The 24,578-nt window shown below is 36.6% G+C and overlaps 1 protein-coding gene across 1 annotated transcript in view; it reads right to left on the reverse strand.

Annotated features, from left to right (window-relative positions):
• Positions 1-24,578, reverse strand: part of CADPS2 (Ca++-dependent secretion activator 2) — a 294,288-nt gene that overhangs the window by 115,615 nt on the left and 154,095 nt on the right. Inside the window, exons 12-13 of the mRNA XM_014963349.1 lie at positions 5,804-5,812; positions 3,218-3,354 (exon numbers count right to left, since the gene is read on the reverse strand). Of these exons, the coding sequence (XP_014818835.1) occupies positions 3,218-3,354; positions 5,804-5,812 (146 nt within the window). The remainder of the gene's footprint in view (positions 1-3,217; positions 3,355-5,803; positions 5,813-24,578) is intronic.

A 24,578-nucleotide genomic window follows, 5' to 3' on the forward strand; every position in this document is an offset into this window, starting at 1 on the left:
AGGACCATTAAAACACAGTTTCTGGATAGTCACTTCCCTGTGGCTGCAACTTTAATGTGAGAGAACCACAATTTTACCATTTACTCTGTTTCTTATGTAACATGCGCGCAATTTTAATCACTTTTTAACAACTTATACTAGTAAAGAGATACAAAGGTAGGTAGTTTGTTAAAAGTCACCTGAATGAGTACGATTTGACCTTAAATAATAATGAGATATTTTGGTGAATAATGAGGGCTTACTTGGGCACAGTCTTGATGAGGCCAGAACAGCATAACCCTACACAGGGTCACGAACAAAGTTGAGATGCCTTTCCAACACAAAACCAGTTCTTGAGTGAATCCAGAATATAAAAAAATAATTGATTCTTAATGTGAAAATGTAAACCAGAAAAGTCTTGATTGCTTTTCTTGCCAGTGAGCACACTGAGCTTCCAAAAAGCAGTAGGGAGAAAAACATAAGCCTTGGAAAACCACACCTATTGCATAACTGTTCTAAATAAGCATTTTTCCTCTGTTCTTTTCTTAATTGTGATGATACTTCCCTCTCATCATCCCTGTCAAATGGTTAAGAGAGACTGAGGAACACTTGAACTAAAAAAAAAATAACTTGGATAAGCAAAATGATTTTGCAAGTCATGAATTTCTAACATCAGTTTCGCAGCTGAAGACCAATATTTCACTATTGTTTGTAAATACTTCTGCAAACTCAAATGTTTAATATTTATACAATGTATCAGTCAAAACACTATTAAACAATACTTAAAAATATATTCACATCCACTTTAAATCATCTGTGTTTTAACTTTACCAAAAGACTTGCACAAGACAGGAATTTAAATTTTATGTTCTCCTTCAGATCTCGAATTTAACATATTATTTGAAAACAAGAACACCTCAAAGTTATTTCACAAATTTATTTGCTCCTGATTCCTTTCTTTGAAGTCAATGTTTCCACTGCCTTTAAAGAGCTTCAGCTGTTTCTAGAGAACACTTAGCTTTATTACAGCACCCAGAACAGTGCTCAGTGTTCTAAAATAATATCCAGTCATGTTGCAATGGTTCACATAATTTACACAATGTTTACTAGAAAATATGGTATTCCATTGAATGAAAAAAAAAAAGGATTTTAACTGAATTTCTGCAATAATATGTATCCTCTGCCTAGAGACAATAAACAGTGGTTAGTGTGATTGATATTCTGCCAATATGTTGTCATTGTCACTGACGTCTCCATTTAATGGAAAACTTGACAAAATGCTGCGTGTCAATGTCTAGCAGTACAGTAGGAAATAATTATTAAAAGTTCTGTATGTTCTCATAGGAGAAAATTCTGACCAGAATATAAATTTTTAAAGAATTAATTACTTTGATTTTAGTCTCTGTAAGAGATCTGTTTTAGTGTGATCCTTTTCATATAAATATGTGCCTTCCTTGCCCTTGTGCAACCCTATACCATGCACAAGTCTCACAAATACATAGCAACTATATGCTACAGAGTATTAGATAACTGCATTTTTAATTATATAATTAAAAAAACCAACCAAACAAACAAACAGAAAGAGAAGCTCCCTTATACCAAGAATGCAAAATTAAAGAAGTCTAGGTCATACACTAATTTAATACAGAACTGTGCTTAATATCAATTCCTACACATTTTTGTTTTTATTTTTACAAGTTGTATATGTGGCTACAATATATATGTTGAAATAAAGGGATGTATTTTTTTTCTAAAAATGATAGGAAAAGAGCTGCTCAGGAAAAAAATCACCCTTATATGTTCCTGTATTCTATTGCTACCTTGACATTCCCAATTTTTTTAGTTAAAAATACAGTTAAATATGCAATTTAACAAAAAATTATCACCCATTCTACTTATTAAAAGCTGCATTTTAAAAAGAAGAATAAGAAATGCATCTGCTTTATGGTTGCTATAGCACTGAGTATTTCACCTAACCTCTTCTAAAAGTTCCTGATTTCAAGGTTATATTAAGTGTCTTACTATATTATTATTATAAAAAAAGATTTTGACCCCAATGCACTGTTAGACAGCTAACCATTTTCTCTTTGAGTGCCAATTACTTTGTACAGATGTACCTTCGGGCCTCTTCTTTGATTCAGTGTGCACCCCACAGACAGAAAATGAGTCTTTTAACTTTTTCTATACATACTTATACGGTAGCATTTTAAAAAGGAAGCAACTCTCATCAAATATTTTTTTTTTCTTTTTTACACTTGCAAAATAACCTAAAAAATCCATCATTATCTTTTTATTACATGACTAGTCACATCAATGGAAAAAAGACATAAAATATAGTTACTGGGTTTTGTTGCTATTAGGACAGTAAAGGGAAAAAAAAAAAAGTGAAAAAAATTATGTGCTATGAGGCATTTTAGGTTCTTAGTGAGAGATCACTATTTCCGGCATGGTATCAAGTCAAAAATAGAGTCTCAGGAAGTTATGAGGTCTGACCCACACAAACCTGTTTAACAAGGGTGTATAATCTGATGGACTTCCACAAGATTGTTGCTGGTTTTCCCTACTGAAAATAAAACCAGAAGCAGCCTGATCCACAACTCCTAACCCCACAAAGCATAGAATAAACAGTGTTATGTAGAAAAGGGAAACTGCAGCTACAAATATGGAAGCATGTCATGCTAATATCTTAACTTTTCTAGCTGTCTTTGAATGTGAAAAACATCCCACTTTCCTTGCTTTTGTGTAATCATTATACTCCTATTTGGTTTTTGCAATTCAGGTAATACATATATGCCTGTGTATTTATTTTGCCTGTGGTTCTCCTTCCCTTCTTTTGGCATTTTTCCTTCTTCACATCACAGTGGAATGAAGGATTACAAGATAGGTGAAAATGTTTGACACGAGGTGATTGCATTTGTACCTTAAAATGCCTGTACATGTGTCGGTAAATCCTACCACAGGAGCTCTTACCATTATCAAAACCTTCTGTTTTTATTTAAACCTCCATAGAGGACGTGATGAATTTCAGCTGATAAAATCAGGGACAGTTTGTGTCTCTTTGCTTTCTATTGAGTGGCACAGCAGCAGCTTGCAAGTGTATAATTTTCAAATTTGAAACCTATCGATTGGACCCTTTATTCCAACTACAACTGCAGCTATTGAATGAACTAGAAAGAAAGGACTACTTTGTAACAACTATTTCTTACTTCTTTATATCTATCTTCCAGTCAGTACTCACCAAACAAGAATAGGAGTCATTCAATCTGTGATCCAAGGTCTGCCTCTGAAGCAGTCTAAAGAGGGAAGCGTGGTCAAATTTGCAGGGATTAGCAGAAATAAACTCATCCATGCCATGTTTCTGACCACGGTCTGTATCTGTTCATACAAAGGAAAAATGTGCAGAACAATACACGTGAGTGTGTGTGCAGATTTACAAACACAAGTGTACACATGGTACACATAAATACTAAAAAATATTCAAAGAAACAAGCTACATAAGTAGATGCAGGTGACATTGTTGAATATTGTTTTTTAATCTGGATATAATATTATTTTTCTATGATAACAATCTATGGAGTGTAATTGTGAAAAAAAATACAGTTTCTACCCACTGACAGATCAAACAAAACAATTTAGAAAGCCTACCTGAAAACACAACATAGCATATTAAAATAATTCTTAAGTGATGGTTTTCTAGTGGAGCTCTAAAAATTTTACAATTTACAAAGCAATGTTATCAGTAGGAAAAACATGTGTTCTATAATTTCCTGGTTTTGTGTGGTGCTCTTTCCAATTTTAGCAAATTAACCAAATAAATACCTTTCCCTCCATTGTAAAAAGAAAAGGTTTATGCATTCATTTCTTCAGATAAGAAAGAGCATCTTTACTGCAGATCAAAGTACCACTCATAGAAATATTCATCATGGCTTGAAGCCTACTTCTCAAATGGCAAACTGGAGCAGAAATGAACACACTGGCTTGAGCTAGGTCATTTCCAGCCTTCTTTTTGTACTCAGCTTTTAATGAGACGAACCTTAATGTAGTAATGGCAAAGAGCTCCTTCAACCTTCCAGCAAAGAGTAGTGAAAAAGGGAGCAGCATTTTTGTGTAAATACATCGAGAAAACATACCATCCCAAATGGCACTTCAATCAAAGGCCCAAATTTATTGTTCTTCACAGACTGCATCTTTCAACGCCTTTAAACCCCGCGGGTTTATCAAAAGAGAAGCTCTAGTGATTGCTTTCATTAATGCTATGTTTTGTCAAAATCCTCAATGTGAATTATCTAGCAAGTATGGACAGAAAAAGCCTTACAGTGCCCAAAAGGACTAGTTATGTATTAGCACATTAGCTGCCTTGGATTCTATAGACTGTACTGGGGTGAACAGTCCTATCAACTTAAAAATTGACTTCCCCTTTCAATAGGGTCTTAGCTCTTTGTTCCTTTAAATTCAAACCCAGGTCTATTTATATTCGTTACTAGAAAAGTATAGATCTAAGTGTATCCTAAATGCAATTTTGAAAACCTGCATAGTACAAACCTAAAATTTCTAAAGAAAAGGAGACAAAAGTTTATTGATTAAACCCAATTATAGAGTCAGGTTCATAATAAAACTCAATATTGATCCGTGGGCATGATGCTAACATAATCAGTCACATTTGGAAATTTAGCCCCAGATCATATTGATCCATGTCAAGTCCAACTTTCAGCTGTATTTGTGGATGGGAGAATTATTTAATTCAAGCTGAAGGATCTGCAGCATCACATCCTGGAAAGATGCAGAAACTAATTCATATCACTTGGCTTTGCATTGTCAAAGCAAGAGTCACATCCATGTGACAGATTTCAGCAAGGTGGATGTAGCAAATAAATAGTATGACAATACATCGATGGTGGAAGGTATGAGACCATCATCCCAGAGAAACAGCAGCATATATTTTTAATGGTTTAAGGATCAGTAGCATATATGATTACATAGATTAACAATATTTCCATGAGCATTAGACTAGCCTATCATTAATGACAAACTTAGCAAACTTAGCTCATATTATTGACATAGGTGCATGAAATGCTTTCTCTTAAATGTTTTTAAACACATAAAATCAAAGATAAACACTGATACCAACACAACTACATAACCAAAAGTATGTAACTACAATGCGAAGTTATCTATAGTTTCCAAAATGATCCACACACAGACAAAAGTTTTCCAAACCCAATCTGTTTAATGTGTAAGTGACTGGTTTCTATATTTCTTGTAAGTTTTCCTTCTGATACGGATATCATATTTACTGAGTCATTATTTAAAGTAAGACAGATTGCAGAAAAAATAAAGGATTAACATTTCTTTCTGCCATTGGTCTCAGGTACAAATTACACACAACTGAATCTTTCTTAACTTAGCTGTTTGATTTTTTTTCTCTGGTTAACTACATAAATATAAAATATTCTCCTTTTTTAAAAGGAAAACCTGTGTAAGTACCGATAAGTAATTAAGTATTTTGAAATCAGGAGACTGGATGTTGCAAAGGAAGCGTTCAACGTTCTGACAGAGTCATATAGTTGATCACTATGTGTAAGGTGACCCATTGAATACAATGCAGGCTGTGAAAGCAGAATCTGTTAGTACAAAATTCAGGCAAAATAAGAAAAAGATAATTTAAATATATATATATACTTCCTAGATATAATTCTACAGAAAGATTCATGACTGATCACCATCTTTTTAAGTGAATAAAACAGGACAAATAACATTGTCAAAGAGTAACAGAAGATCTGCTACCAAATATTTTCTAACAACAGAAAAACAGCCAAAAACTTACCTTTGCCAGCTGTAGGCAAGCAGGAAATAATAGAAAATAGATCTAGTGTAATACATTACATTTTATTTTATTTTACTGTTATGATATACATACAAGACAACTTGTAAATCTTTTTGAAACAAAATGGATTAAAAAATAGAAGAACTTGATCAAAGATTATGAGGAATTCACAACTGTTACATGACTGGAATTTAAAAATTATTTAACACCCTAATTTGGAAAAATTGTTAAAGTGATTGTATTTTCAACACAAATCAGCTTTAGATGTCCTGTTCAAGCTCCAGGTATATGCAAAAGACATAAAGAGTGCTATACTGGGATATACAGTTAGGAAAAAATACAATTCCATTTTCTCAATCTTGGGAAATACTGGGAAGATGTCTGGGGAGAACTTTGAAGCAGTAATAGTCTTCCTGTTTTTTTACAATTAATTTTCTTCCCTTCTTAAGGGAATTTGATGTCCTGCTCTCAAGTTGCCTCTAACTCAAACTCATTATTTTTGCTCGTATTTCTGTGTTATGCTATTTCAGGTTGTGCGTTTATTTCATCTTCTGGAAACTGTTAGCCAAAAAATTATCTATTTTTTTTTTGATCGAGGTAGGACAAACATATATATTTTAAAAACTTACAAAAGCTATTACAGGAGTTTTAGAAAATTCGTTGGGTGCTCTTTTAGACAAGGATATTCACTTTGGCAGAACGGCATCCTGAATATGCTTTTTGCCATCTTTGCAAGAAACTCCCAGTTTCAGCCCAGCTGCAAAGGCTATAAAAATAATCCCCTCCTCAGTGACTCAGTAGAGTTGGGTGGATTAAGACTACCAAGAATTTCATGTTTATGGCATATGCTCACATGGTTCCTAGTGATAACCAAATCACTAGGCATCATCTTTGTCCCATTCCAGCCCAAAAGCAAATACAAGTTTTCTGCAGCATTTACTCTGTGCTTGGGTGAGCTACAGGAACTGGCCTTGTAAAGTGGTGACCTCCTCCCTTTCGCGGCTCTCAGTGACATGCCTGCTTGACTCTAAGCATCGTGGAATCAATTTGAACTAACTCAGGCAGGCAGGAAAGAAGAGCAGGCAGAGACAAGAAATCCAGTACTGTAGGGATTAAACAGCTTTAGAGACTGGGAGTAGTAGGGTAAGAACTATGATACAGAAGAGGCTGGAGCCAGTTGGATGAAGAAGAAGGTGCACGTGCTCTTTGCAAAAGACAGTGGCAAGACATGCATTACATTCCTTCAAGTGCCACTCCATACAGATTGTGACAGCTTGCATCGGGAACATTTCGACTCCTGATCATTTGCCAGGACTCCGAAGTCCTACATGCTTAGAAACACTGACCAAAGAGACAATCTACACCCCTAGAACCTTATCATTTAAATATCAGACAGTCAAATAACAGATAGAGAAAAAGTGGCAGACTATGAAAAAGCTGCTGTCCCATACAGCCTGACCATCAGGCCGGGGAGGGACTGCCAGAGTTCTGCCGATGGACAGATTTGAAGAGGAGATTAGTTAGTTTTTTCATGTTTCTTAGTAGCACGGCAGAGAGCATAAAGGTGAGTTACTGACTGCCTAAGGTGGTGGAGGCCAGTGTTAACGTTCTCTTTCTAAAATGGAGATGGGGGTAGCTGGAGGCAAGCATGAATGGGACATGAAGGGGAATGAGGGGAAGAAGGGTGGAGTTACTCTACTCTTCCAGGCAGCAAAGTGCATGATGGATATAAAGCTGCCAAACCTGCTGAGAAAACTATGTCAAATGAAAAAATATTGTTTATTTTTGTTTGTTTCTAAAATATTTAATTATTTGAACATACAGATACAAACATCTCAGAACTATTTTAAAAGAGCTGCTTTATATGAACATTACCAATTATTCCAAAACTGAGCAATGCCACCATAAGGTTAAGCAGTAGTATTTCTTCTGTATATGTATTGTCACACCAGTATCTTAATCTTATTCTGGTTTTCCCACAGAGTCTCTGATCAAGCCAGTTCAAAGACCAACAGTGATACAAATAACATTTAAAAGAAATATGAAATTCATAATTTATTTGCATAGCATTAAACTACGATAGGGAGAGAAATGCTACAGTGCTTATCACTGGTATATCCAAATAGATTGAAAATGTTAATGCTATTTTTTCATGACTAATCCCAAAGAATTTCTTCATTTGGCAAGTTGCCTGCACTTCCTTCTTGATTACACAACTCTGCTCCACTCGGTTGATTCAAGCGTCTACACAAGCTTCCTCTATGATGCTCTTTTGGTCAGATGGATGTTTAATTTGGAAACGTCTTCAATTTTGCTGTCATTGGACTGATGGCTTGTAATACCAATATATGGCTTATGTATTTGCCTCCTTTTGCTACTCCCTTGCTTAATAAACAAGATTTGATGTCTTGTGCATGGGCTCTAAAGAGCATTTTTATGACAAGTGTTATAATTGGTCCGTGCAAAATCCTAAATCATTTTCCTTTCGTGAGCTTTTTTAGTAAGTGATATCATTCCAAAATAGAGGTGAGGAAAATGATACATTTCAGATCAAATGATTCCTAACCCCATTTGGTTTTCCAGTATCTGTCTCTCTCCCTTCTTATCTGCAGATATTTTTAAAAAAGAGACCAGCTCTGAACTCATGGTGGTGTAGGACCAGGATGATATTTGGTTTTGTGCTGCCAATCCCCTCATGTGCTGCTTTTACTCCTTTGTTCTGATCAAGTTATTAACAGTGGTCATCACTTCAGCAGCCTTTCCAACTGTATGACCAGAAAGCTTAATATACTGCTCATTAAGAAAGGAATTGTCTCCTGCACCTTTATGTGACTCAGATGAATCTGTTTTTAATTGGCCCTTTCCCTGAAACATTCATGTCCTTGGGAAACTTCTGGCTTTTCTACAATCACGCATCCTTAGATACTCTGTCCTTTACATTACAGTATGTTTATTCAGAACACTGGAAGTGAAAAGCTGCCTCTCTTTCTTGACCCTTGCTGACATCAGCCTCTCTTCACTTTTGTTTTGGAGCCACCTTATACTACAAAAGCGCAGTACCACGCTGCTTTACACAGAAATGAAGAAATTGGCGAGTATTCACTTCAGAAGCTGGACAGGTACAATAATAGTAGTTTGATCCCAGTGCCACACATAAATGTCTATTTGCCTCATTGGTAGTATTGAATATCAAGTTTCTTATAAATTACATGAATGATCCTAAAGTGCTGTACAGCATCAACAAGAAGAGACCACACGTTCAGATCAGTTAGAGCTCTGTGGGTTGGCCTTTTGGAGTGCTGCCGCTGAGCACACGCAAGAGAAACATTTCCATTTTCTGCATAAAGATTAGTCAGACCCTGGCTGTCTTAACGACAATCACATTTACTTTCTCTTCAGGAGTTCCTGATGTGTTTGTTTTGATCCAGCTCTGAGATGGCTGCATCTTGCTCATGTCATTTTAAGCATTCTTTTGTACAAGGAATTATCTTATGTGGAACAAGGCACCGATAACTGCAAAAAATATGATCTTTTTTATGCAAAAGGAGTCTCTTACTCCTTCCTTTCTTCCTTTCTTCCTTTTTTATGCAAAAGGAGTCTCTTACTCCTTCCTTTCTTCCTTTCTTTTATATGAAAGGAGTTCATGATATAGATTACAGGAATAATTGCACCACAGTTTATTAAACCTCTTAAATTTGAACTTGAGATTGTAGAAAACAGCAGGGACTGTGAAAACAAAGCCTCATTTATTGACACTTATGCATATCACTCAATTAAAAATGGTAAAAGTTTAATGAAAATCTTGCACTTTGACAAGTTGTCATTTTCAGCAAATAATGTAACATTAACTTTGAAAGGTAGAATTTTGTCTAGAAGGCAATGGAAAATTGAAATGTTGGTATTTACTACTAGCAAAAAATTAACCTTAATACAGCTAGGTATGTGGCATATTAATCATCATCTGATGTTTTAATTTCTTTAATGACAGTTTTCCATTGTTTTTTTTGTCTATCAAGACAATTTCAGGACTACACAAGGTATTTTATAAACACGATATATAAAAATGTTGAAACACGTCTCCTTACGTTGATTTTTCTCTACATCCTGCAGTTTAAAGATATTTAGATTTTTTTCAAGCTATTGAAAGTTCTTGCTGTACATTTTATCAGGATGAATGAGTCGCATTTCTTTTCTTCCTAGAGGCTGAGGAAGATGGGGACAGACTTTCAAAGCTTGAAGGTTATTAAATAACATTTGTTTTGCAAAGCCCTAGTTGCTTTTCTGCTTTCTGTATGTGGAGGGTAGTTGTATGATATACTTTAAAAACTAAATCAATGTGATCTTGTGTTGGCTGGAAATGCTTACGTGATGTGTTAATTGAAAAATAAGGTAAATAAAAAGCAGTTGACAGATTCTCTGGTCATAACTGTATTTCCCATTAATAAAAATGTATCAGAGTAAAGACGAAAAAAGTGGAAATTCATTTCACGTAATATGTACACTAGCTCTCAAGTACTCGGTGTTATATCTTGATTAAAAATAAAATACTCTTCATTAAAACATTTTTCTATGGGAAAAAAAGATGAATTTCTTAGGAAATAACATATTTAAATCTGACAAAAGGTCAGCTATAGATTCTTCTTAGGAGTAAAACATTGCTCCAAGAAAATCAGCACAGTATATGCAAATGAAGAAGAAGTCTTAAAAATTATTTAAGGTTATACCTGTAAAACCTAGTTATTGCAGTTTCTTAAAAACTGACTAATTTGATTATGACCATTTCTACCTCATGTGCAAAAGACAGAATAACAAAATCTTGCTCATATAGGCAGAACTGGAGGTATTACAGAAATCAGTCAAACCTTGATTCTTTTAAGACAAAATCTCACATTAAGTTAAATTTCACAAGTTACTCTATTGCAAAGAATTCTTTGAACTAATTACAAAATACTAACATTAAAGTATATTAAAACCAAAGGCAGTTAATTTAACAACAAATTTTTGATTTACATACAGGTCAGTCATATTGTTTTGTACAAGTTGATACATAAGCATGACAGAAAAATACATATTTCGAGGCTTTTGAACTTCCCTTAAACTGTCTTTAAAATAAACCTTATTTTTTCCTGTGGTTTCTACCTAAGAATTGTAGTCACCCTAACTGTCTAAGGTAATATCAAGATGGTCAATCTTGTTTGTTAATTCTTCACCACTATCAGTAATTTTATCTCTGAAAACATAATTTCAGTACATCCAAACCTGTAATTGTTCTTAGCATTTTTTTCTTTCTGTAACTTTCCCTGCTCTGTGGTCAGCATTTTCTAGTTGCTTTTACTTCCACATAAACCCTGTGTCCAAGAAGAAGAGCAATTCCTTGGCTACTACTGACTACAGTCATCTCCTTTGTACTTTCTAACTGATGCACGCAAATTAGAAACATTAGGAAACATATAGTGAACTCCCAATAACCAGCCCAGATCCAGGTAACTGGGAAAAGGTGAGCAGAAGCACTCCTCAGCTGTTGCCCTACCTTTGCTTTTGAAGTGTTATTTATATCCTACAAAACATTTCACCTTAACATCCCCCATGATGATCGGTTACTTCACCCTTCCAAATTGTTTCAGATTAAAAATTCAACAGATGTCAGTGCTTTTGTGAGATTACATTATGCTTTTTTCAATGTTCTTGCCAGCCCAGTCAGGATTTAGGGAACTATTACTGAGTTTAACAAGCAAATTCTACTGTCTTCTAATATCAAAATAATAAAAGATTACAGGATGAATGGAAGGCCATGAGACAGAGTGACAGCATGACTGATGGAGAAGAATGGTTTTGGGTCAACCTGCTATTGACTTCAGACATTAAACCAAGTTGAGTCTAAAACATGTATCTCCCTTCTACCAATATGTCAAATATACGATAACAAGGAAGGGTTATTGTATACAGTCATATGACATTGTAAAAATTTGATGGCTATCACAAAAATCCTCAGATTGCACTCAAGCTCCAGAACAACAACAACAAAAAAATCATATATGCTTCCTACGTGCAGATAACTACATGACAGAATACTTTCCAAGAGATTATATGAAAATGTCAAGATACGGTTAATATATGGCATCTACCTTGATTTTCTCTGAAACATTATTTTCCTCAAAGAAAGATGAGGAAAACATAAACCTGTTTATTTTTTGAAAATTTTTTATATGTAGTTTAATATTACATGGAGGGGTACAAAAATCTAGCACCCCATCTAGTGCCTGTACTGTCCGTATAGAAATTTTTAGATAACTAATATGTACAATGATAAAGTTGACCTAAATCCATGAAATTCTGAGAATAGATTGATGCTTTTCTATTTAACACTACACTGGCCAGCTACTGAAAAATATAATGCAAACCACACATCATCTCCATGGTGATATGGAGGTCAACTGTAATGAACATGAAGCTAATTTCTATATTTTCATGGATTTTAATAAGAATAATGACCTGCAAGTCAGGATTTCCCTTGCTGGTAATAATAATCCAAGTTAAAGAGCTTCTGGCTAACAACAAACTGCTATGCACATTTCCCTAGTGAATGAGTTCTGCTTAATTAAACTTCATTGAGGAAGCTGCTACATATTTTACCAACTAAAACCAAAACTAGAGCCACAAAAGAAAAAGAAAGCCAACTTACAAAGTGGAGATATATCTGTGTTGACATTTCCTCCTTTAGGATTTATCTTCTGAGCTTGGCTTGCAGGAATAGGTTTATATGATTGACCTGTGGCTCTGTACATGGCTTGAACCCAGAGTATTCTATCCTGCTCATCGTCACTGGCAAATATCACGGTATCGCCTTCTTTAACAGCATTGAAAAACATTCGACCACCCTGAAGACCTGGATCAGGAAAGGTAAGGTAATCTTAATAAATACAAGTTACTTCTAAGTCACCATCAATGTTTATCACATCATTGGTTTTCCTCTGTGTGTGTGTGTACGAGGGAGGGAGGTAGGCAACGGGTGCCAAAACATTTTATAAGTATTTATGACCTAGAAATATTACAAAATCTAGAGCTATAGGGATCAAATGGTAATACATAGAGGTAACATATAAGTAGAATAAATACAGAAGTCATAGGACAAAATATTTCCATAATTCCATTTCCAGTTCAATTCCAATTTATTTCTTATTCATCTCCTCCTTGTCATATGCTATTTTGCATTTATCTAACATAACCTCCTTCTTGGCATCATTTTCTTAGCTAGAATTCCTTGTCAACTTTATCTCCTCTCCAACAGAGGCAGCTCCATAACTCTTATCAGTGTTGCTGTTCCTTCCTTTGTCCCTTTTTGTCATTTCAGTGTTTTGTTCTGAAAGCGCAGAACAGCACACAGCAATGTGGCTGCACCAGGGATTTTTTTAATGAGAACATTGTTTTGGCTTTCCAAACACCTTCTGAGCATTGTTTGCCTTCTCAATTATTCTAAACATCGAGTCAATGTTTCCAAAGATCAGTCTTCAATATCTTAGAAGCCTCTTAAATTCATAACCCTCTACTGTGTAAGTAGAGTAGAATTGTTTTTCTCTACATCTGTAACCTGCATTTCCCTCTGCCATTTTAATACTAACTTGTACAGCTTTTTCTGATATCTTCACATTTATTTTTTATTACTCTGAGTAATTTGTCTTTAGCAAGCACTGTCATCATTCACCTTCTTTACTAAATCATTTATGAATATACTTCCCAGTACATTGCCATATGACTCCACCATGAAAAATAGAGAGAAAAGGGAAAGACTGACTAGAACTCATATTATTTTCCTCATATCATATGTGGCCTTACAATGTTTCAGGCAACCTGAAACAAGTTCATTGCTCATTCTTCTTAGAACAAGCTTCTATCTAAAAGTATGATTCTTCACACCAGAAAATTCTAGTGGAATAATTGCCAAAGAACCTTGGGTTTGTTTTTTTTCTGCTAGATCAAAACGAGCAAAATGAATCAGCTATTTTACACAAACACATCATACTTCAAAATCATGAAAAGTACCTGTGTGAGGAGCTGTATAATCCACAGTGTATCCTTCAAGTTGCATCAGTTCCTGAGGCTCAGATTTCTTTTCTCTGTAACTGCACATTGCAAATGTGTATTGGCTAACCTGAATAAGAGAGGACTTCTTAATTGATTAATTCCATTCCACAATTATACAACACGCGTACCACTGTTTAAATTAGCTTCCAGTTGTACTGAAGAAATAAAACCCATTTTTCCTCTAGAAATATTTACAGTGTAAAACTGTGTTCTTTCCCCTTCCTGCCAATAGGAAGGAAAAACAAAGCCATAAACACACCTCATCTCTCCATAGTTTCCTGAAAGACAATGTATTTTGGGCTGTTGCTTTATGAAAAATTGAAAGGAAGTAAATTAGGTTTTGGTAGGGAAAATACTTGGTACTGACCAAACTGCTCAGGTCTACTGTGTGAGAAAAAACATCCTGCATTCCAAGAAGCTGGAAAAAAAGGACTCTTATGTGTACCAGTACTATTTGCAGAAGGAGCGATACCGTTATCATGCAGCTGGAAAGATTAATCTGGCCAATTCTAGTTAAAGATGGTAAGTGCCAGAACCTTCAGTTTGATTTTATAGTCTAATTTCTGCATCTTTTGCACCCGTATGGACACTTATCTTCAGGTTGCTTGGCTTATTGGATACAATACTGTGTAGCCAAGCAACTTGCAGCTGGCATGAACATCTGCTACTTCTCATCGAGTACAATTATTAAAAAATAATAAAGCAATAAGAAGATAATCTGTCATCACATGGTTTAAGACCTTCTAGACAGAACAGAAAGCAATAAGGAGAGCTGAGGAAAAAATTACTAGAAAGATAAAGAAAGTAACAACTGGGAGAGGAAAATGACTCACTGAAACAAAACAGAGATGTTCCCAGCCTTAAGTGAAGAGCGGAAAGACTATACAAGGTGACCAGAAAAGCGAGCTTGTTAATCTGTGAACACTTGAAACTTACGGGAACTGAACTTTCATGAGCTGCTGAAACTCTCGTCTCCAAGGACTGTCAGATATCTGGCCAACTGACTTGTTTTGAACTATAATGCCATTTCTCAGGTCTGTACAATTATGCAAGGATCTAAGGATAAGTAAGCAGCTTGTCTGACAGACAATGGACTGTCTTTATCTCAGTTTCTGACTGCTCAGGCTAACTACTACCTAGATTCATTGCTTTGCCTACAACTTCAGGAATTATTCTTTTGGAGGTAAAATGTTGACAGCTGATTTCAGCTTCATTCACATATTCACTGGTGCTGTACCTGCACACGTCAGAGTCCAGTGACTGCTATTGACAGAAGATTTTGACTTTCTGTTAAAATCGATATTTTTGGAAAATAAGGACAGAAAGGGTAATTATTATCTGCTTAATGCTCTAAAAATATTTCATTATTGTAGGTATTCAGGGTTTTTTGAAACAGGATTATGCTGTGCTATAAAAATAGACAGTATGGTGACTGAACATGGTGCTCTATATACACAGTATGTACAAGCAAAAGGAACAAGAGTAGCAGCTCTCTCTGCAAAATTGCAATCAGATCCCAAATGCTAAACTGTTGTCTTCAGAACCACAGCAGAAGCCTACAGCTGAAATAAATTAAAGATAGATATTCCAGTTTAATTAATACATTAGGTGAGTGAAGGCAGTTTTATGGGAGATAAGAATTTGGGAGACCCTGTCAGGCAACTAAAACTGAGTGCCAGCTTTCCAAATCAATTGTAGTATGTTCACTTAGGTGGGCTGTACCAAGGAGACAGAGCTAAATATAAACACATACATATAATATAAAATATAAACAAAGTCCATCACTTTCAGAAGTTCGCATTTTCAGATTAGAAGGGACAATTAAAACCAGCCAGCCTGTCCTCTAGCATGACATACTGAACAGGATTTCACCTCACTGTTTATGCATTGAGCCCATAGTTTTGCTTTCATTTATAGTATGCATTTTAGAAAATGTCTGTATTTCGGTTTAAAGATGTTAAGTTACCTCTGGGCTGGCAGGGCCCTTGGGGCCTGGCAGCCAGGGCCCAGCCAGGGGCACCGGAGCAGCCCCAGCCCCAGGCAGGGACACCTCCCTGGGCACAGGCCAAGGCCTGGCTGGGACATGGGCCTGCGGGTGGGCCCGGCTCAGCGTGGCCCGTGGCCAGGCAGGGCAGGGCCGTGGGGATCCGGAGACAGGCCCTAATGAGGCTTTGGTGGGGCAGGGGCTAATGGCCCAGGAGGGCTGAAATGAGCTCTTGCGCTGTGGGCAGGGGGGGAAGGCCAGGCAGGGATGGCTGGGGCTGGCGATGCCCTTGGGACCCTGGCACAGGGCTCATCCCCTCCACCTCATCTGTTCTAGGCCCAGCAGCAGAACCAGCTCTGTTACTGCTTACTGTTTCCCTGGTTATATTCCCAAGAACTGTATTCACCCTCATGCCCAAGCACGGAGGGAGCTGTTTGTCAGTCCCACACCTCTAAATCCTTTGCAGGTATTTCATGAGAGCTCCCTCCTCTCCTTTTCTTGTAAACAGATTTTACAGATTTAATTTTTGATACGTGGCACAGCAGTAGACTTTTTTTTCAAATTACTCAATTTTGTTGAGCGAAATAACTGGGCAAGCACCGACATCACTCACATTTACATCTCTGTATAACCACCACACTGTACAGACAAATTCAGCCATCAAAAAGGATGCTGGCAGGCACTAATTGTGAAAATACATAGGATGCTGCAGCTTTTTCTCATTCCTTCATCCACTCTGTTTTTGTGGAAGAGCTGGACTATGTGTTATTTTTCATTTTTATCCTTACCCCTATAACAAGACAGAGATTATAATACTCTTGATTTTACTTTCTTTTTTTTTTTTTCAAACATATTTCAAATGCATTCTCTCATATTGAAGGAATGATCTATTAAAAGATACTCCTGTCAAAATCAGTCTTACGCTTCATCTTTTTGTTGAAAATGAGACATTTTAAAGTCTTTCCATCAAAGCAACAAATAGAAAAACTCTAGAAAACTTTGTCTGGGGGAAAGAAAGTCTTAACAAAATAAATACAGAACTTGCCTTGCTTGTTTACTATCACAACCTCTTAAACCCTTTTTCTTATTGTTATCGATCGCTGCTATCACCTATTATAGAGAACCACCAGCACAATCTGAAATTACACTTTTTTATATAGATCTATGATTCAGTTTAAGTGTGTTTTTGGTAGCTAATGCAGCTGTAGGTAGTTTTATCTTAGAATTCAGCAAATTACTATCAATACTTCATTGAAAAATGGGTACTCAAAAGTCAGGACTACATACAACACATTTCCAGACAAAAGCAGAATCAAGCCACCTTCTTAAATAGTAATTCTTGATAGGAGAAAAGGCAACCCATTTCCTACAATTGCATTTACCTGAATTTCATTATTTCCCAGAGTTCTGAACACCCACCTAGCAGCTATTCTACCTTCTTTGTAATGAAGTGGAAAACCAACAACCTGCACATGCATGACAGAGAGATGCGCACAGAAATGCGGGCATGACTTCTGAGAAGTGTCACTAGGGGATGTCCCCATGGGGACCCCATGCTCACCATGCTGGGAGAAACCCTTACTGCAAACCTGGAGGCTGCCTGCGTGGTCCCCGCTACAGGGCATCACTGGGCAGCCTGCTTCAGGAGTTCAGCAGCAAGAACTAGCCTGCACAGCTGGGGTGTTTAGAAAAAAATTATCCATGAAACAAATGGCTGAATTTTCAAACATTAGAACAGATGAAATTAAAATGACAGAAGTAAAACTGTAAACACAGTAAGTCCAGCTGAGGCTTTTTACCTGACATGCTATGTCTTTGTCTTTTTCCAGTTTGAAACTAATAACCTTTTAGAGAAATGACTGAATCGTAAAAGGAAGAAAAGCAAATATAAAGAAGAGGTTAAAACTTCCAGACTCTGTAACGTTCCTATAACATTGAGCTGTTTTCTCACAAACCACTAACAACTTCTAATACATGTAGCAGTAACAAAGATGCACATTACTCACATCAGGCTCCTGAAAAATCAACGTTATTCACCTAATTTCACACCTGAGTTAAATTTCCAAACCATGTGTAAATCATACTGATAGCCTTGGTCTTACAACTGAATTTCATGGCCTTAATATTTTACTAAGGTAAGCTAAAAGCTAATCTATAGAGGAAGACTCATCAATATGTCAATAATATATCAATACAACACTCTGATATTCATTACTGAATGCTTATTTCACACATATTGACTTCAGCTTATTGCCAGTGTGTATATCACGGCTGGACTATATAAATGAGCCAGAGCTGTCTGGACAGTATATATTGATTTAACATGGTATTTTTTTATATAGCCTTATTGAGTTGATACCTATTTTAAAACGAAATAGATTTCTAAATCCCATCACAGTTGGAAAATTCCTGTAATATTCTCCTCCAGCATTTCAATTTCAGCATAGAAAGCAGAAGATAGTTAAAATTAACTTGGCTGGAATAAACTGGTCTCCTAGGTGGCTCCATATCACACGCGCAGAAAGACAATGTTTTTCTTAGGTGTGTACTTTAAAACTCAGGCAATGCCTGTGGCTTAGAAGAAGAGAACAAGGTCTTTCTTTTTGTGAAAGGGGGGGTGTACAGTAGGAGGAGTGTGAAAGAAAAGCATGAAGGGCAAGGGAGCATTCTAGCCTTTTTTTTTTTTTTAAGTTATTTTCCCTTCACATCTTCACCTTAACAGCTATCCTACATCCCAACATTTACAAATCAATAAAGTCACAAAAAGTCCTCATCTCTTCGTAGAGGACCTTGGTAAAATCAGAACCAAAATGAATTCAGTAGATTTCCCAGAAGATCCTTTTCAACCTTATAACTGTTACTCACTGATTATCAATATGCAAGCCAATTCCCACTGAAGCCAGGGAGATCACTGTATTGACATCAAGCTTAGCAACAGAAACACGCAAATACTCTCAGCTTTAAACTTTACTTTAATAAAGACCTTGTTCAGGATTTTTCTTTCACATCCTTACATTGTTCTTTATTTAGGAGTAGTAAAGAGACCAGGCGAGTGTGACTGATAGAATGGTAGAGAGGAATCAGGCTTTCTGTAAAGTAGTTTTTAAACCCTTCATTCTTAACAAAGCCTCATTAACAGGCTTCATCCTTTTTATGATGTTTATGGGGACTCACACTTTGTTTCCTGTCTACCAAAAAATGGACACAAAAGAATAATGTTCTTTGAACTGACTCAGAAGAACAACACCTTTGTAACCAGAATCTAAAGACAAGTGCAAATATTGATTTTTCCAGAGATTCAGAAAAATTTTTCATTTCTCAGTTTTGACCACTCAAAATCTACTTTTCTATTCCTGTTCTGTTAATCTCATGGTAATGTCACTATTCGCTAGCATGTGAAAATACTTACAGTTCTGGGTTTGGACAAAACATTACAAAGTATGAGCCCAGGTCATTTTTGTGGTCAATAAAAATCATTGCACTAGATTTTCTATAATGACTACATAGTAAGATCTTACCCAATTTAATATTGCAAGGAAGAAGAAAAAGACGCATTGTTCAAAAAATATTCACAAAAAAAGTTCTTAATAGTAACTATTGTTACTTTAATTTTAAAGGCAGAAAATCTTTGTTGAGATAGAATATATGAAAGAGTAAGTACGATCCACTTTGTGAAATACGACTACTTTAAATTGAGCACTGCTGGAAAGCTGTCAGTGGAATGTTTCAACATCACAACAATTTCTTTCAGAAATTTGGAGGTTTCAGTTGACACATTGCTCAGTGTTGGGACTCATTTATAGACAAGTAAAACTCCATGACATTTTTTGTTTATTACATATGTATATATTATACATATATACTTTTACTACATACAAGAAAAATAACCCGGATGTCTCTATGCTGTAAGAAGGTTGCAGTATTACTGCCTGTGTTGCCTTAAGATACTGATTTACAAATGGCTCCAGAAACCATACGTAAGAGAACTGCTAGCTACTACATCAAGACTACTTTTTAATGAAATTTGACAACAGAATACTAACCTGAACAAGGACAAAGTAGCGTTTTTTCCACCGCTTCCAAACCTTCTGTCCTAGAGCGTACAAATATCTGCAGAGGAAATAATAAAGGGAATGTTTATTGGAAGGAGCCAATACAAATGAGTTTATTTGCTCTCCCTACTGAGCTTCTTTTTCAGTGTTGTCACATTTAAGAAGTGATTTTTTTCTTTTATTTACTCAGACCATAAAAACACAGAGACATATTCCTTTTCACTCAAAATGTGACAAAAAAGCAGAAAGAAATTATCTCATGTTTAAGAAGGCTAAGCTGCTTATCACTTATATTTCACCAATTGCCTCTGAAAATAAAAAAATAGCTTAAAGTATAACACTTTTGACTACACAGAAATACTGAATGTCAGAAAAGCTAAACATTTTTTTCTTCTCCACTTGGTTTCCATAGATTTGCTAGTGTTTCTCCAGTCTGTGAGAAGTCAGTCACAATGTCAGTATGGAAAAGTGCTCAAATAACAAAATGTCAGCAGATTAAACAAAACTAATTTTTTTTTTTCCAGAGTAAACTACAATCTAATTTCCCAAACAGAAGCTTTTCACTACTCTTAGATTACAAAAAACTCCTTGTCACCTTAGCACTTAGCAGGCCTTGAATCAGACAATGTAATCAGGAGTACCAACCAGTGAGATGATAAAACCTGACATGGTGATGCTATTTGCTGTTAGAGGAAGCATTCCCAGTACCGAAGAAGCATGAGCAAGTTTTATGACATTATAATGACATATTTTTTTGTCACTGTGGTCATGTTGCACTGTTGTTAACAAAGACAGTAAGATGAAAAGGATGCGCTACAGGAATGTATGCAGGAGCCTGTAAGTTGTAAGGATCTCCTGCTTACAATCTGACAGGAGAGCAAAAATTACCTATGAGATGTCCCTTCTGGCTGGCCAGCTTATATCAAGTGCATCTAGTACAAATAGGTGGGTCAAAGGCAGAACAAAGATCCAAACTGTTCAGATCAATGACTGCCAGCTTCACAGGGCACTCTCCAGAGGATGGTGGCACATCTGTTATGGAGACGTTATAATGACCAGGATTGGGGATGGTTGGTTGGATGGTTGGTAGATGAACAGGTGCCTTTGAAGTAAGAAGATAAGGTCTGCTGCCCTTTACTTGGTGATGACTTTGGGGCTCTGTTGCTTGGTGTTGCTGAACTCAGTTGAAAAATAGCAATCAACTGATATCTCATTGAAACAGGCAAGGAAGATACAAGCAGAACCTTTTTCCCCACTTGTTCTGGGCATACACTCAAGAACATTCTTTACTGCCTTAGGTATCACAAAGGACAATTTTTGGTCAGTGTAATGCAAATTTATAATGGTGCTTTGTCAAACCATATAACGGGTCCCTCATTACTACGGCACAGATATCTCGCCCTTCTTCAGCTCCTGCTACACCCACATTGAAGCTCTGCCTCGCTTGGTTACTCTGCTTTTTATTCGTATGTAAGGGAGGAAAATTGGCTTAGTGTACATGATTACCATGCGATGTAGCTTTCTTTGAATAGTCCAGATCCTGCCACACTCTTTTAAACTTCTTAATTCTGTGATTATTATAGGTTCAATAAAAAGAAAGGAGAGGAGTAAGGTCTATGTCAGAAAGGGTACCAAAAAAGGGCCTACTAGGGTTTATTAGAAAGTTTATAATGTTTTGCAACTAAAGAAGCATTTACCTCACAGACCGATTGGTGCATATTCCCCTACAAAATATGAACTGTTTTGCTTTTCATACATGTTTCAAAAGAGCCAGGTATGTTCCTCTAAATCACGTTAATCTCTTGCCCCTGTTAATCTCTTTACTATGGGCATAGGGTGGAGAGGGAACGACTGATTAATTTCATTCAGCCTTGCAGTAGAGGCAGAACTACCACAAGTTACTGTAAATTCTAAATTATAAAATAAGAAAGCATACACAAAAGAAATTAAATAGCAATGTGCACTTTTTATTCTTCCTATGAAACCACTTCCAACGAAGGTATTAAGTAAGAGCTTCCTTGAGAAACAAAGGAGTGGAACATTAACTATCTAACTTTAAAATCTGCTGGTTTTAGATAAGATTAGGTAGCGTAGAAAAGAACATTCATGACATAAAGCTGGGATTTAGCGTAAAGTGAAAAGCCTTATGTTACTTGATTTTACAAATCGTTATAAGCACATGTTATAAGCTATAATCTTATGTTATTAATCCTTGTGCCGGTGCCATCTTTAATGGTGACAGCTTTTTTCTAATGTAGAAAGTTTCAGCCATTTACAAGGGATATATCCTATCTTAAGTGTGCATGCTCCTGAAAGGTGATGAGATTAATTCTTACTCAAGAGTCTAACATTTATACCCAGAAGAAGCTAAGCATCTTACAGACTCCTAGAATCCTGTTAGAACTTCTCTTTCCCATTTATTTTCCATTGAAAAAAATGGGAAGCAAAGGACAAAAAATGGGAAGCTGATGATACCAAAAATGGGGAAGCGGACACTTTGGAAGGGAGAGCCACCCTGCAGGAAGACCCAGATAGGCTGGAAGAGTGGGCTAACCTTATGAAGTTCCACAAGGACAAGTGTAAGGCCTTGTAGCTGGGAAAACATAATCCAGGAGTGAGTGCAACACAGGCTGGGACCTACCCAGCTGGGAAGCAGGTCTGTGGAGAGGGACCTAGGGGTCCTGGTGAACAAGTTCAATATGAGCCAATATTGTGCTGCTGCAGCAAAGAAAGCCAATAGGAGGCTGGGTTGCATCAACAAGGGCATAACCAGCAGAGATAAAGAAGTGACTATCCCACTCTTCTCAGTGCTTCTCAGGCCACATCTGGAATACTGTGTTCAGTTTTGGTCCCTGCTATACAAAACAGATGTGGACGGGCTGGAGAGGATCCAAAGAAGGGCCACCAAGATGATCAAAGGACTGGGAAACCTGTTGTCTGAGGAAAGGCTGAGAGAACTGGGTTTGTTCAGCCTTAAGAAAAGAAGGCTTAGGGGAGACCTTATCACCATGTTCCAGTATTTAAAGGGTGGCTACAAAGAAGATGGAGACTCCCATTTTACAAGGAGTCACATGGAAAAAATGAGGGGTAATGGGTACCAGTTACCTCTCAGGAGATTCTGATTGGACACAAGAGCAAAATTTTTCACAATGAGAACAATCAGCCCCTGGAATAACCTCCCCGGGGAAGTGGTGGATTCCTCATCATTGGAAACTGTTAGGCTGGGTTGCATCAACAAGGGCATAACCAGCAGAGATAAAGAAGTGACTATCCCACTCTTCTCAGTGCTTCTCAGGCCACATCTGGAATACTGTGTTCAGTTTTGGTCCCTGCTATACAAAACAGATGTGGACGGGCTGGAGAGGATCCAAAGAAGGGCCACCAAGATGATCAAAGGACTGGGAAACCTGTTGTCTGAGGAAAGGCTGAGAGAACTGGGTTTGTTCAGCCTTAAGAAAAGAAGGCTTAGGGGAGACCTTATCACCATGTTCCAGTATTTAAAGGGTGGCTACAAAGAAGATGGAGACTCCCATTTTACAAGGAGTCACATGGAAAAAATGAGGGGTAATGGGTACCAGTTACCTCTCAGGAGATTCTGATTGGACACAAGAGCAAAATTTTTCACAATGAGAACAATCAGCCCCTGGAATAACCTCCCCGGGGAAGTGGTGGATTCCTCATCATTGGAAACTGTTAATATTCAGCTGGACAGGGTGCTGGGCCATCTTGTCTAGACTGTGTTTTTCCAAATCAGTTTTGACCAGATGATCCTTGAGGTCCCTTCCAACCTGGTGTTCTATGATTCCATGACCTAAGAATCTTGTTAAATTTGGACAGTAATATCCAGGATTTGTAGAAACTGCAATTGATGTCTACAACAAAAAAAGTCTACAAAATCCAGTTTCCAGAATTAAATGACACTTGCATTTCACAACTGGAGCAGAAGATTGAGAGGTTAACAGATTCCAAAGTCCTAGAGCTAAGTTGAAGAATGTTTTATTTTTAAGATGGGGAATTGCATCATTTTTCCCGGGTCTCAAATAAATGTCAATACCACAAACCAGACCAGACCCTCATAATCACAAGCTCACAGAACTGCAGCCTGCTATTTTGCTACCTGTACTCCGTGTGTCTGTATTCTTCTACAAGCCTTGCTCACTCCCTCCATACAAAAATATGTGCACAAGATGCAGAGTGTTAATTCTACAGACTGTTTTAAAAGCTCTCAGCAGGAACAAGAAACACACAACAGCCATTCCTTCAAACACTGTACCTTTCTTTAGATAAAATACTCTGTGCAATACAAAAAAGAAACTAATATTCAGAAGTAGCTAATTCCGTATTTCTAAAAATTAACCACGCCATTTGCTACAATTTTACTCACTCTATTTTGGGTTCCAGAGTTGGGTTAATCTAAAATAATTCTGAGAAGGAAAATACTGAAATAATTGTCCTGTATCTAAGCACTGAAATAGCAATTGCTTATTACTAAACAGATTTATTTTTACTTCTCTTTAAGACCATGTTTTGAGAGTGTTTAGTGAGTAGAGTGACAAGAAGGTAGTAAAAATTGGTTTCCTGATGCATATAAAACCAGATATACATGGCAGACTTTTATTCTGTAAAATTATATTAATATAAGAAATAAGATATGCAT

The sequence above is a fragment of the Calidris pugnax genome, unplaced genomic scaffold (assembly GCF_001431845.1).
Source record: "Calidris pugnax isolate Ruff unplaced genomic scaffold, ASM143184v1 scaffold44, whole genome shotgun sequence".
NCBI classification, from domain to species: Eukaryota; Metazoa; Chordata; class Aves; order Charadriiformes; family Scolopacidae; genus Calidris; species Calidris pugnax.